We start from the raw sequence: 13,160 nt of genomic DNA on the forward strand, positions 1-13,160 counted from the left end.
TGATATTTGTTAACACTTTGGTCAAATGGAGGGCGCAATGCTACAGTCTAATTAACTGCCTCTTTTCAAACAGTGGGCTATTTTTCCCAGTTCTGCTTAGTAAATAATCCCAAATTAAAATATTCCCAACAATGCTGGTGAGAAAAACGTTCAGTGAGTCATTAGCAAAGTGTGACTGGACTGGAGTGTCGGACCGGCTGGTGGCTCCCACCAGCAGGTCTGGACCACTCAGCCCCAGCAAGAGAGAGTCCCACAGCTCTGTTTACTCAGATGTAAACCCTCCTAAGGCCCCACTTGCCCGCTCCCCACCCCTCCTGACCTCCCACCCTCGACGGCACAGTGCCACCTGCTGCTTCTTGGAAGTGCCAGTAAAATTCTTGGAACTCCTGCCCAGATAGGTTTTGGATATTACCTGGGGATTTCCGAAACCCGGGCCAGGACTCCCATGTACTCCTGCTGGGCTGCTGCCGACCTCTCTAAAGACCCAGACCACCTGACCACCAGCTGAGCACCACAGGGAGCGTGACGGAAGGGACAGCCCACGCTTCCCAGCCCCACGGGTGTAACGCTGAGCGGACCCCTCACCTGCTCCCCTAACTCACATTACTGTGGGGAGACCACATTCACTCACAGTTAAAGCCACACACTTTAGAGTCCCAGCTACCTGGATCTGAATCACCAAAATCTGCTTGTCAAGGCAAAGGCAAAGTTACCGTCATGGAGTCTAAAATTCTGCGTCCGTAAAACGGGCAACAGGCTCACCCCGTGGGGCACCCCGAGGAGGACCCCAAAGACGGTTAACTAAATCTTTACCACCACGGCGGTGAGCACTTGGCCTAATGGCTTCATCTGCTACCGGGGAATTCCTAGTGTGGTCTTCCCGGTACAAAGAGCCACAGCGTGTCTGGCTCGTGTTTCGGACCTCGGGGATGGATCCGTTCCTCTGGCGTTCACCCTCCTGCAGCTTTCGGCCCCTTTCTCCGCACCCCGCCCCCACCCACCCGCTCACCACTTCGTCCATATTTATTCAGTCATTATAGCCCTGGCCCAAGGTCGCACACAGACATACCACGGACGTGCCCAAAGGTCATGACACTGACCTTCTGTCAGTATCACGTATGGTCAGGCCCGGCCACGGTGGGCGTTCGCGCTCTGGGCGCCAGGCGAGGCCCGTTACCCCGACGCTCTGCCCCACTGTGCCGGGGACAGATCACCTCGGACGTCACTTCAACACAGAGGTGCCGGGCTGCTGACTCCTCGTCTCCTCACACCAGGGCCAGGAAAGTGGGAGCCAGGCCTACTTCTGGAGCGTACCCGTGGGGGCCACGGAAGGAACATCTCACCCAGTGAAGGCACCGTGGGTCACCCAGACGCTGCCTGAAGGACACGCTCGGGGCTGCCTTCGGCCGCACGCGGCCCCCAGCCCTGCCCGAAGAGGAGGGTCCTCGTCTGTGGAGAGGACGGCGCGGACGTCCAACAGCCGGCCTCAGGCACGCCACAGTGGCCCGAGAAGCTCGAGAGCGCTTCCCCCCATAGAAACTGGAAAGGGGCAACAAGGGGGTTGGTGGGGGGAGGTCAGGGACATGAAAGGAGCCCAGACGCGAACACCCACTGGCTTCCTGGAATTCTGCCCGGGACCGTCCCGAGCGGCCAGGCCCGTGTGGGTGAGCGCGCGTCTGCGGAAGGGGCTGTGGGGCCGGGGGTACGATCGCGGGGCGTCGTGTGCGCGCTGGAGGCACATCCCTATCGCCGTGGACCAGCGTCGGCAGGGGGTGCCCACACGTCCGCTCTAAAGGACGATGACGTTGGGCGCCTGGGGGGCTCAGTTGGTCAAGTGACCGCCTTCGGCTCAGGTCGTGATCCTGGAGTCCCGGGATCGAGTCCCACCTCAGGCTCCCTGCTCAGCGGGGAGGCTGCTTCTCCCTCTGACCCTCTCCCCTCTCGTGCTCGCTCTCTCAAGTAAATAAATAAAATCTTAAAAAAATAAATTTTAAAAATAAATAAAAAAATAAAGGATGATGACAAGAGCCCGGCGGAGGCCACTCGGTGTACGGACCACAGGGTTGACTGAAGACTTTTCTCTGCCCTCCCCCGCCGCTCCCCCCAAGAAAAGGATCAGAGGCACCTCATCAGCGAATTTCAACCAGGTATTTTATTGTTCTGGCAACTGCAAAATATACAAATTTCTGAAAAGCGTCCCCCGTTTGAAAGCTGGCACAGCCTCACCCCAGGTCATTAATTCCGACAGTGGACAGAACACAGAGGAGTCGTGAGTCACACGTAAAAGGCCCCCAAACCAACCCATGCACAACGAAACCCGATCTATACAGCTTTCTCTGTTCAGGCTCCCTTATACATATTAAATAAATAAATAGCACATCTGCTATCAAAATAATAAAAAAATAAATTTCAAGTATTACAAACGAAAACATCATTGGTGCGGTTGTTTCTCTTCTCCCCATGGAGGACGAGCTTCGCCCGTGGTCTCAGGACAGAATAAGGACGGGGGTGAGCCCACCCCAAAACAACGATGCCGAGTTAACAAAATTGGTCCCAGATATTTTTCGGGGGGTAGGGGGTGAGAGGCGCTAGTCAGAGCAGCCGGAGCCCCCCCATGACCACAGCTCAAACACGCCCTCCGTCCGGCGCCTCGAGTCAGAGAGCGGCTTTCCGTCAGGAAGCACTGCGCTCTCTGGGGTCTCTCTCCTCATCTGTGCTGATGTCCTCTGGCCCCATCGGGCCTGCACGAACGAATATTCGGGATGCTCGCTTCCGTAGGTACGGACCTCGGCAGTGCAGGCTGGGGAGGGCACCCGCACACAGCCCCAGGGGATCGGTGAGAAGGGTCAAAACTCAGAGTCGGCTCTGGTGGCCGGTGTGACAGGGAGGCCAGAAAGAGGGACTCTAGAAAGATGTGCGCCGCAGGCCCTTCTGTCTAAAAAAACGACCCACCTACCAGCACACGCTTGTGCGCACACGCTTGCCATCTACTGAGACTCAAGGTGGCAAGAAAGGGACAATAACCCATCTTCGGTCACACAGGAACACAGATGTCAGACATCATCTCGGGCAAAGTGCCCGACTGGGGAAGAATGGGGAAGATCTGAATGTTTCGGTGTGAAATCTGTGAACTTGATTGTACGGTATCAGCAGCACGTCCCAGTGCCCCACTGAACCCCAAGCAGAGAAACATGCGTTGTCTGACCCCCGCTCTGGATGTGGGAGCCCCCCCACCCCCACCCGACCCGACCCGACCCGACCCCCAGTACCTCTCTCGTCAGCTCAAAGGGGAGAGACTGTCAAGCTTGAAAGCAGAGGGTGGGCCAGGGAAGTGACCTTTGGCACCAGCTTTTGGAGATTCTTCAAAGGGTCATTTGGACAATTCTACCACAGAGTCTCCAAATTGTTTCTTCTGGGGCCTCTGGACGCCTTGTCATCCCCAGTCCACAGAGACAGCAAGGAGAAACCAGGAGACAGAAGCTACAGGTATTCAAAACCACAGGTCCCACAGCCTGCTCTGAACCACCCCCCAAAAGGCCACCGGAGCCATGAAGGCGAGCGAGGACATGCCCTTCTTCGGAAACCCAAGCAGCCCAGCCCCGGGCCGGGTGTATAGCAGACGCTCCACGAAGACAGGCAGGATGGAGCTCAGGCCTGCCAGGAGCCCAGAAAGTCTCTTGGAGGAAGCAGCTGCAGGTGTTGGGGGGGTGTGTCCCGGCTGGGCCACCAGACCCACCCGGGAAGCGCAGGGTGACAATGAACATCCTGACGGGAGGAGGCCAGAGCTCTGTTCATCTCTGCTCTGCCTCCGGGTCAGTCGGGCACGGATCTGAACAACCTGCTGCCTGGCTGGTTGACTGGGGTCCCTCTGAGCTCCCCATCTCATGCACACGCCGTTCCCCACGTGCTTTCCGAGCTCCGGCACCCAAGGGCACGAACCCCAAACGTGGAAGTTCTGGAAGAAAAGGTGGAAATTTCCTGTCCGCCTCCTGCCAGCTAAAAAAGTGCCAAAGCAAGCAGGTCCCGGAGAGCCGTCTCGCCCGTGCCTCGGGTCCAGGCAGGAGAGCAGAGACGGCAGCGCGGCCTGGGCAGGCGAGGCCCTGAGGCTCTTCCGGCGCCATGGCTCCTGTTGCTGATGCAGCCAGACTGTCCTCGAGCGTCTCCAGAAGCAGAATGCGGACCCAGGAGGGAAGGTGTGGCCCGCAGCAGGGTGACCGCCCATCGGACACACGGGTCCAGCTCAGAGCCTTCTCTCTCCGCCTCCCGCAGGCCTGAATCCTCCCTTCCCGAGGCAGCGAGCGTCCGGGCCACGGTGCACAGAAGAGCCTTGGGAACGTTCTCACCATCCCTTTCCTCTTCAGCAACTGGGATCTAGGCCCCCCTTTTAATTTTAGGGTTCTGGAGCCAAGCGTCTTCTCCCCACGCTGGGAACATACCAGGTCAGGACCACAGAAACGAAACAAAACAAAACAGCATGAAGGCCGACGTCCCCTCCTTGGGGCCTTCTCCCAGTTCCTCCTCCATGGCTCATCGTCCTTTCCCGGCCACGTGGAGGGTCCGCGGGACCGGGGATGGCGTGGGATGTGGGCAGCCACGGCGTAGATCCCACGCACGCACGCGGGAGAGGCCTCGTGGGGTCTCGGCTGCCCCGCCAGGGTCGGGGGCACAGTTCTCTCCGACCAGGCCCCTCTTCCATACCACCCACCCCACTCCAGAAGTCCTTGGGATCCCGGCCGCGGGCAGACGGCAAAAGCACTACGTAAGCTGCAGGATTGGAACTGGGATGGAGCCGCCGGGCCGGCCTCAGTGTGTCCTCGCGTCGATGCCGCTCTGGGCGCCTTTCATGTTCTGTTTCCAGGAGAAGAGAGGGCGAGGAAGAGGGATCATTACTTCTTGTCCACGAGGCTTCGAGAGCCAAAGACTAAAGCCATGCAGCTGAGATGACCCCCTCCGTCACACAAAGAGCACAACCCGGAAGAGCATTGTCGCCAGACAGGTGGAAGAAAGCCCAGGTGGGCTCCAGGACCACAGTGGAAGTCACGCCCAGCATCACCCAGAGAAGGGCCCAGGCGAGGGCCCCTGGGGCAGAGGCCTGACATCTGCCTCTAGGAGGCGGGAAAGAACAGGCAGCCCTCGTGGGTGGGAGCTCCGGGCAACAGCCACCAACAGCGCCAGGAGCCCTCCAGCTCACTTAGAGCCATGAAACCACCTGTCCCCAGGGAACTGCAGCGGCTCTGCAGCCAGGCAGGAGATGCGCCAAGAGCCCTCCAGAGAGGCAGGAGGCTCTTCCCCCGGAGATCATGCACTCCGGCCCTTGGATGCCAGATTCTATCTAGGAGCATGGGCTCGGCAGCCAGAACATGGGTGCCGCTGGCCGCCGGGAGGGCACGGGGAGGACCCACCCTACCAAGCCAGGCAGTGCCACCGAGCTCTCTTCCTGTTCTAACAAAAGCAATCCTTGCTGGAGGTCCCACCCCTACAAAGCTGACCAGGATCAAATCCCCTTAAGAAGAGCTTTCAGGCAGCTGGGGACAGATGGCGGCCACCACTGCATGGTCGCGGGCTCTTCGCCCAACCTTCACCCACCCCGCCAAGAAAGGGAACACGGGTTTTTCAAAGTGTTCTCTCGCATCCTATCTCCGCTGAGACCGTCTGCGGGGGCTGGGGGGGGTGCGGTGGACTGAAGGGGGGAGCGGAACCCGGGCACACGGGGTGCAGGGACCCTGGCAGCGCCCCCGCCCCGGGCTCCCATGCAGAACCAAGGGCCCGCGGTGGGGACGCCTGGAGAAGAGCCAGGGCTCAGCCCAGGCCTCCTCCTCTACCTCCTGTCGCGGGTTCACGAGGTGGTGCCTGCTGGGTGGGGGTCTCCCTGGGAGGACCTCCAAGCCTTGCAGCCTGCCACTGATGGGAGGGGAGCTCCAGGAGCTGCCCAGGCCCCCGCGGCAGCTGGCTCCCCCCGGCCCTCGGACCTCTCACGCCCACGGCTCCGCGCGCCCGCGAATGAGGACAGATGCAACAAGGACACTGGGGCGTGCAGGCACGGGGCACGTCACATCACTCACGCATGGTGCCCTGGCTCAGGCCATATGGAGGGAAATGAGGGAGAGAGAGAGAGAGAGAGAGAGGGAGGACCTTGAGACAATGGTGCTGCTTTGAAACAACACGAGTTCTCCGGCATGGGGTGCATGAGTCACAGACTTGACAATGGCCAGTCCTCACACAGACCGATGCCCCGACAGGCTGAGATGCCATGACCCAGGCAGAGGTGGAGGGGACAGAGAGGGACATGCACCGAGCCATTTACCTTGCCAAGGTTAGTAAGGAGAAAACTTTGAGAAAATGTGACAAACAGTTCGTCTTTCAAGCATAGTGAGGGGAAGGGAAGAACATGTCGGGAAAGAACAGAACAAAACATCTTTAGTAGCAACTCCTTTGTCGTGTGTGCACTTGCAATTTAAAAATCAAGGATGCGTGAGGTCCGGCCGCCGGAGCACTCGCGCCGCCCGAGGGGGAGCACGGCCGGTGTGGCATCTGACCAGGCTGGCGGGCCTGTTCCACCAGGGAACTACGGCGGCCGGTGTCCTCAGGCCAGCACCCGGGAGCTCCCATGGGCTGTCTCCACTCCCCCGTCTCTCGCTGCTCATAAGAAACCCCCTGGCCTGTGCAGAAGGAGCGGGGGTGTGGGAGGGGGGCGTCCAAATGCAGAAGGAGCACAAACGCAGTGCCTCGGGCATCCCCGCGGAGCCCAGGGCACCGTCTCTGCCGTGGTAACGGCTGGTGTCCGGCCGGGCACGGACAGTGCACCGCCGGCCACTCTGCTAAGCGCTACGTCTATATTCTCATGTCCAAAACACCACGTACTGTTCCTGCATCCACGTTACAGATGAGGAAGTAGAAGTGCTAGAACTGCCCAGAATTCCAAAGATGGAGGGTGTTAAACCAAGACCCAAACCAGGCTCGGCTGGACTTGAGCACTGAGAAGTGGGTACCTGCCATCTCGGACGTAGGCTCACGCTCCCAGGCAGGGCCGGACACTGGGACCCCAGAGTGGAATGCAAGTGGACGGGTGCAGAGGACATGCTTTTGCTGCACTGGAGGGATTCCAGCCGAAGGCACTATGAGCCACAGAGACGGTCAAGTTTCACCTTAGGAGGTGGGGGGACGCGTCCGAGGGGCACCCTGCAGCAGGAAGGTTTCTTCCCTGGTCACCCCAGGCCACGGCTCAAAAGGAGCAAGACATGCACGGGATGCAGAAGTAGAAGGCTCCAGATCCAAAGGCCAGTTTCACCAGAACGCCTGCTCTAGAAGCCCTCGGTTACAGTGCCTGGCTGCCAGGAGGTACCACACAGGGGACAGATCGTCTTTAAGACAGAACTCCCCCCAGTAAGGAAACACCCTAGCTGCAGAGGGCAGCTGCAGGGGAGAGCCTTCTAAACTGAAAAGGACATCCAAGCAGCTCTGAGCAGTGCCCCAGGGGCCTCGAACATCAGGTGCCCGGGCCAGGGGTAGGTGAACAGGACCTGAGTGTCCCCAGAAGCCAGCAGGGAGAAGGCAGTCAGCCTTCGGGAGAGGGAGACGACCCATTCATGTCCCGGCTCTGCTACCGACCAGTTGGACGGCCTCGTTCATCTGGTAAAAAGGGATAAAACTACCCTATGGACCTCCTGGAGTTATTTTAAGGCCCAAAGACATGGAACACAGGCAAGCAAGCCCGCTTTCCATGAGCCATAAAGGATCGCAAAACAGATTTCGCCGCCGTTGGGGCGACCTAATCTAAGCACGATGTTAAACACCTATTGTCCAAGCACGAGTCACACTTCCAAGCTTGCAGGCCGAGCTCCTCAGCCAGTTCCATTCCTGCACCCATGACTCAGGTGACCCAACCAGCAAAAGGAAGGGTGGGCAGGAGTGGGACCTGCAGGGCCGGGGAAGGGGACAGATCATGGCGCCTGTTAATGGAACTCCAAGACAGAAGGCCTCGGCTCCTTCTGTGGTGGGGACCACTGCAGCAGTGGAGACTCTGAATTCTCTAGCAGCTGCTTGGTCCCGTGGACACCTAGCCGGTTCTGGGATAACTCCAGCGAAGGACAGGGGAAGCCAATGGGTCTGAGTCGAGTGGTGCACCCACTTCCAGCCATGACCCTTCAGGCTAAGCAGATGCTGGTACAGGACAACCAGATCCACGGCAATGGTTCCCAAACCGACCTCCAGAGTACCAGGGTCCTGGGGCGCCCAGGGGAGCGGGTCTCTGCTCGGACAGAAGGGAGAGCCTACAGGGTTGCAGGCGCACCACAGTCCCCCCCACCAGTCTGTCCTCTGTTCTGCAGACGAGGCTCTGGGTTACTTTTCCTTTCAACATGAAAGGCCTCTCCTAGGGCAGGTACAAGACTTAAAAGACGATGCATCAGGCATAAGACCTAGCCTGGTGCCCAAATCAGAAAAAAGCAGATTTCTGTCAAGCCGGGACCACTGCAAGCACCAACAGTAACCAGGAGCCCGAGGGACACACAGGAAGCCGGCTGTGGCCGATGGCGGCAGCAGGACGCCCTGGAGAGAGCTGGGCCGGGCGGCTTCTTGCCTCTTTTTCTAAAAATTCATGAATCCCCCTCCGCCTCCCCCAAGGCCATCTTTCTCTGTCACAGAGGACAAACACTGTCATGGTCCTGCACACTTTATCAGGCAGGAGGCCAAACTGGCAAGCAAGGACAAAGAGGTGCGAGTAGCAAAATTATCCAGAGAAAAATACTTACAAACAGGCCTTCCCTAGCAAAGGCTGCAGAGAGAAAAAGTGGAGAGAGAGAGAGAGAGAAGTCAGTAGAGGGTCAGCGTAGAGGCCCCAAGTCATCTGAAACCAGGACGTCTCTGCTGGGATGAAGCCGTGCAGACCCTCCCGCCGGGCCCCACGCGACGGCTGCCAGACTCCGAGGAGTTTGAATCTCGAAGGGCGGTCCCGTCCAAGTCAGGGGAGTCCTCTGTGACCCTGCAGCACAGCCCCAGGTGCCACTCAACGCCGGCCTGGGCCAGTCCCCCCAAGTACGTGTGGCAGCGGCCTCCTGACTTCCAACCGTGACCCCACAATTCACATCAAAACTGAACGTCACCCAGAAACCACTTCAGTTCTCAGTTTTCATAAAAAGACCAGGTAACATCTTACAGGCGGGGGCAGAGACGGACACCAGCGTGCGAGAGGATCAGCACGGAGGACCTCATCTGAACCGCCTTCTGCAGTACGTGCTCTTTCCCCATTCCACAGATGGGAAAACTGAGGCCTGAAGAGGTTCGGTGGCCTGCCTGAGGCGGCCCGGCACTCCCCACCCCGCCGCACTACGCCGAGGGCAGACACCACGAGATTTCAAGGAGCCTCAGCCTGCAACTTCTTTGTGAAGAGCCCAGACATGGTGGGAGGGGGGCAGCGATCTCGAGGTGGCCCTCAAATCCATGCCGGGGACTGCTAGGTCTCAAGTATTGGCAGAGTCCTGGCTGCCACAGAAAAAGACTGCTCTTCTGAAAATAAATCTTAATGCCCAAGCGCCAACATCTGTCAGCTTTTCCTCTTCCCAGCAAACCCAACAAGTGAAAGCTGGCTGGGTTTTTGCTTTCTGGTATCTTTATGACCTGGTGTTGTGTGAGAAGGTGGCCCTCGTGACACCCGTGTTGTGTGAGAAGCCACCCTGCGCGTGTGGCCGCCCGGGCTCTACCCCGGCTCTGGAGAAGAACGTGCTTCTCTACAACGGGGCCCGAGAGGGGGCATGTAAGGAAGCTCCTCGACTATCGGCCTAGGACTGAAAAGGCGTCCTCGGGCCACGTGTGGCCCGTGACCCAGAGCTGAAGGGACACTCCTGAACGAGGCCTTCGTCTTCCATTTTATTTGAGGAAAAAAGTACTCAGAAATGTGTGCGAGACACAGACACCTGGCCACTTCTACTCTGCCCAGCTCTGCCCCGTGAAGAACAGCTCCTCAGAAAGGAGGCACGCGTGCGCAGCCGTGGTCGGCGAGGAAGGACCCCAGGGTGCCACGAACCTTGTGGGCGGCGGGTGTCGGCGTGTTGCCCCCCTCCCCCACCCGCACCCGCAGGCCTGGTCTGAGGCCGCCACGGCCCACGGGGGCTCTCCTCCCGCCCCACCCGGGCTGTGAGAAAGGAAAGGGGTCAACGCACTTGTCCGGGCAGCTGGGAGGGCACCTCCGGGGGCAGGCAGTTGGGCAGGGCAGCGGAGGTAGAAGCCACATGCTCCTCAAAGCTGTTGATGCGAGGCTTTTTGGTGGGCTCAGGGCTGGCTAGTGGGGTGACACTATTGCGTCTCATGAGCGGGTTAGGTCCCTTCTTTGCGTCCTAAGCGAGACAAAGACAAAAGAGAGAAGGCGACAGTTACAAGGGGTGGGGACGTAAAGGAGCCAAAAACCAGAAAACCAAAAAAACCAAACCCCCCCAAACCGAACAAAACACGTTTCTCTGCTTCCGGATTTTACGGATTCGAAACTGACCATGGTCCCTAGCTCTGGGACCACAGAGTCCTGTGACTCCCAGATGGCAAGAAGGAGGGAGGGTGTGCTGAGCCCCTTCCGGCCAAAACATTCCGAGATGCCCCCTCGGACCATGCGACCTTCACAAGGCAGGCGCGGGCCGGACAGCTCTGCGCAGTCATTCAGGCAGATAATGAGACCTGAGCAAAGAACCTTGCTGCCAGCCTTCAAGAGAGCCGAGAAAGGGAGGCGGAGGCCTGAGTGGGAGGCTCGGGTCCCCACGGAGGGGACAAAAAGGGGGATGTGGGGGGACGGTCGGAGCTGGTCTCCCCCTGCTGACCGCGAGCCAAGGTGCACATGGCAGACGGGGTGGTCTCCTGCTCCCCATTACTACACCGTGGCTGAGGACAAGAAATGCAAGCTTCAACCCCCACCAGGAGACCAAAGAGGCAGAAAATCAGAGGTGGGCAGAAATGGCAGAGCCAGAGCCAAACGCCAGCCTTGAGATCAAGTGACAATGCAACGGGAATGAGGACTTTTGTCCCAAGGCCCCGAGACTCTGCAGCCTGCAGAGGGGCCTGAGCGGAGGCCTGTCTCCCTCACGACACAGCCCCGTTCCGCACGATGAGGGGCTCGGGAAGCACCAGAGCCCAGCTGCGGCCCAGCGCCGCCGGCTGAGTCAGGCTGGGAGGCTGCTTCTCCCCCCACCGCCCGGGTTCAGAAGTGGGGGCCGTCGCAGGGCCGTGGCTGGCCACCCATCCTCCTGCCCCTTCAGGCCGCCAGCCAGGCAATGGCTGCTGGAAGGTGGGATTTTCATGCCAAAATCTTCTGGCTGAGCTCCTTGGGAACAGGGAGGTGGGCGTCCTGCACGGACAGGAACATCACACTCCGTGGAAGAGAAAGGGTCACCCGGCAAAGTGTCGTGGTTTGACAGTCGGTGGAAAGCAAATCCAATGTTCCTTCCCAACCACGCCCAGGCAGCCGTCTGTTCTGCCCGTGGGGGACCCCAACCTGGCTGCCTCCCTGAGAAATCAGATGCCACCAGGCCTGGGGTCTCCTGATGAAACCTTCTACTCACTGCCCCTTGAGTCCCTATTTCCCAAGCCACAGCGCCTGTCCAACCACACCCTTGTCACGACTTCCGTCTTCTTGCTCACTCTGCAGCTGAGTACACAGGTACACAGGTGACTGAGCGATGTGCTAATCCCGTTTGCACCAGTCACTCTAGGACGCGGCGCCTCAGCCACCCCAAGGAAAAGACGCTGGCTGGGCTACAATTACGCTCACAAGAGCGGACCGTGTCTTCCGCCTTAATACCCACTTCCTGGGTCACGTGGAAAGTGGGGGTGGAAAGCGAGAAAAGTAAGGAAAAGAAGAAACCCAGAAGCCATGAGGAAAGACAGGGCGGGACACACACGGCCGAAAAGGAAGGCAGGGAAGGACGTCACCAAGACCGGCCGATTCCCAGCAAACCACTCCAGCAAAAACCCAGGGCTGAAGGCGACACAGGTGCGTGCGTGGTTACAGGCCACGCCACGTGGGGGCCTCTCCAGGGCTCGCAGCCGCTAGCCCTGCCACACCACGGAGACCCCCCCAGGACGGAGGATGACCGCGGGACGGCGGGGTGCACTCACCTCTGACCTCTCCCGGTGTGTGCTCACCGACTCCACGTTCAGGTAGATGGACTCCACACGGCAGCCTGCGGGGGTGGGCACAGGGGTTGGCTTCCAGGGCAAGAGGCCAAGCCACTTCCAGCCCTGGAGCCACCAGGAGCCACCATCCCATGGGAGCAGAGTGCGGCACAGGCCACGTCACTACACTCACCGTAAGCGACAGGCGTCAGCTTGAGGACGGTGTGAAGGGGGCACTTCAGATAAGGCATCTCTTCTGCAAAGAAGAGAAAGGGCCCCACGATGAGGGATGAGCCTTGAGGACAGACACTTGCCAGTCCCCAGCGTCTGCCACAGACGGCATCAGCACCCTTGGGGTCCCAGCCAAGCACAAGCATCTCCACCCCACACGAGGCCCCCTCCTGCTCCAGGCAGGCACCTAGCCCAAAGAAAGTGATCAAAACCAACCCCAAGCCCACCCTCACACAATGCATTAGAGATTAAAAAAAAAAAAAAAGTCATTCCCCAGTTTAAGTGCATGGGGATTTGGGTGAAGCTTGGGTAGACACAGGCTTCAATTTTAAGTCTCATGAGTTTTCTGGGCACTTTGTTCTTTAGACATGGACCCAACCCCGGCCCAAAGCCCGCGGGATGTGAGCAGCTGTCCTGAGACGCTGTTTCACAAAGCCCTTGGGCCCGTCAGACTGTGCGTCGAACTGGGCTCTGAAGGCTCTCCCGAAGGCTGGCCAGGAAGCCCTGCGCCGGAACGTCTCTCCTCACACTCAGCAGCACAGCAGATGACCGTGTGGTCTGGGTGGTGAAGGTCTGGGTCTGCAGCACCCCACACTCCAAGGCCAGTTTCCCTCTTCCCTTCTGGGGAGCCCGACAGGCTCCTAATCCCAGCCCCCACCCGGAGGAGGCCTAGAAGGTCGGCGGCACCTGCACTCTTGTCCAGGAAGTAGGCCAAGAGGCAACGCAGGACGGCCTGATGGCAGATGACCAGCACGTTCTCCTGGCGTTCCAGTTCCATGATCACCGGCTCCAGGCGCTGGACCAGGTCCTGGTAGGACTGCAAGACAGAGGGACAA

The 13,160-nt window shown here is 59.2% G+C and overlaps 1 protein-coding gene across 10 annotated transcripts in view; it reads right to left on the minus strand.

Annotated features, from left to right (window-relative positions):
* Nucleotides 1–13,160, minus strand: part of PFKFB3 (6-phosphofructo-2-kinase/fructose-2,6-biphosphatase 3) — a 150,282-nt gene that overhangs the window by 74,904 nt on the left and 62,218 nt on the right. For 2 of the 10 annotated variants that reach the window (XM_032349812.1, XM_032349817.1), the window contains exons 11-15: nt 13,012–13,141; nt 12,287–12,349; nt 12,097–12,161; nt 10,158–10,331; nt 2,135–4,848 (exon numbers count right to left, since the gene is read on the minus strand). In XM_032349812.1, the coding sequence (XP_032205703.1) occupies nt 4,804–4,848; nt 10,158–10,331; nt 12,097–12,161; nt 12,287–12,349; nt 13,012–13,141 (477 nt within the window). In that variant the 3' untranslated portion in view covers nt 2,135–4,803. Of the gene's footprint in view, nt 1–1,012; nt 1,540–2,134; nt 4,849–6,304; nt 6,660–8,669; nt 8,671–8,750; nt 8,774–10,157; nt 10,332–12,096; nt 12,162–12,286; nt 12,350–13,011; nt 13,142–13,160 lie in introns of those variants that run through there. The other 8 variants (XM_032349818.1, XM_032349816.1, XM_032349809.1 and 5 more) reach the window with 8 other exon arrangements.

Source organism: Mustela erminea, chromosome 6 (genome assembly GCF_009829155.1).
Source record: "Mustela erminea isolate mMusErm1 chromosome 6, mMusErm1.Pri, whole genome shotgun sequence".
NCBI lineage: Eukaryota > Metazoa > Chordata > Mammalia > Carnivora > Mustelidae > Mustela > Mustela erminea.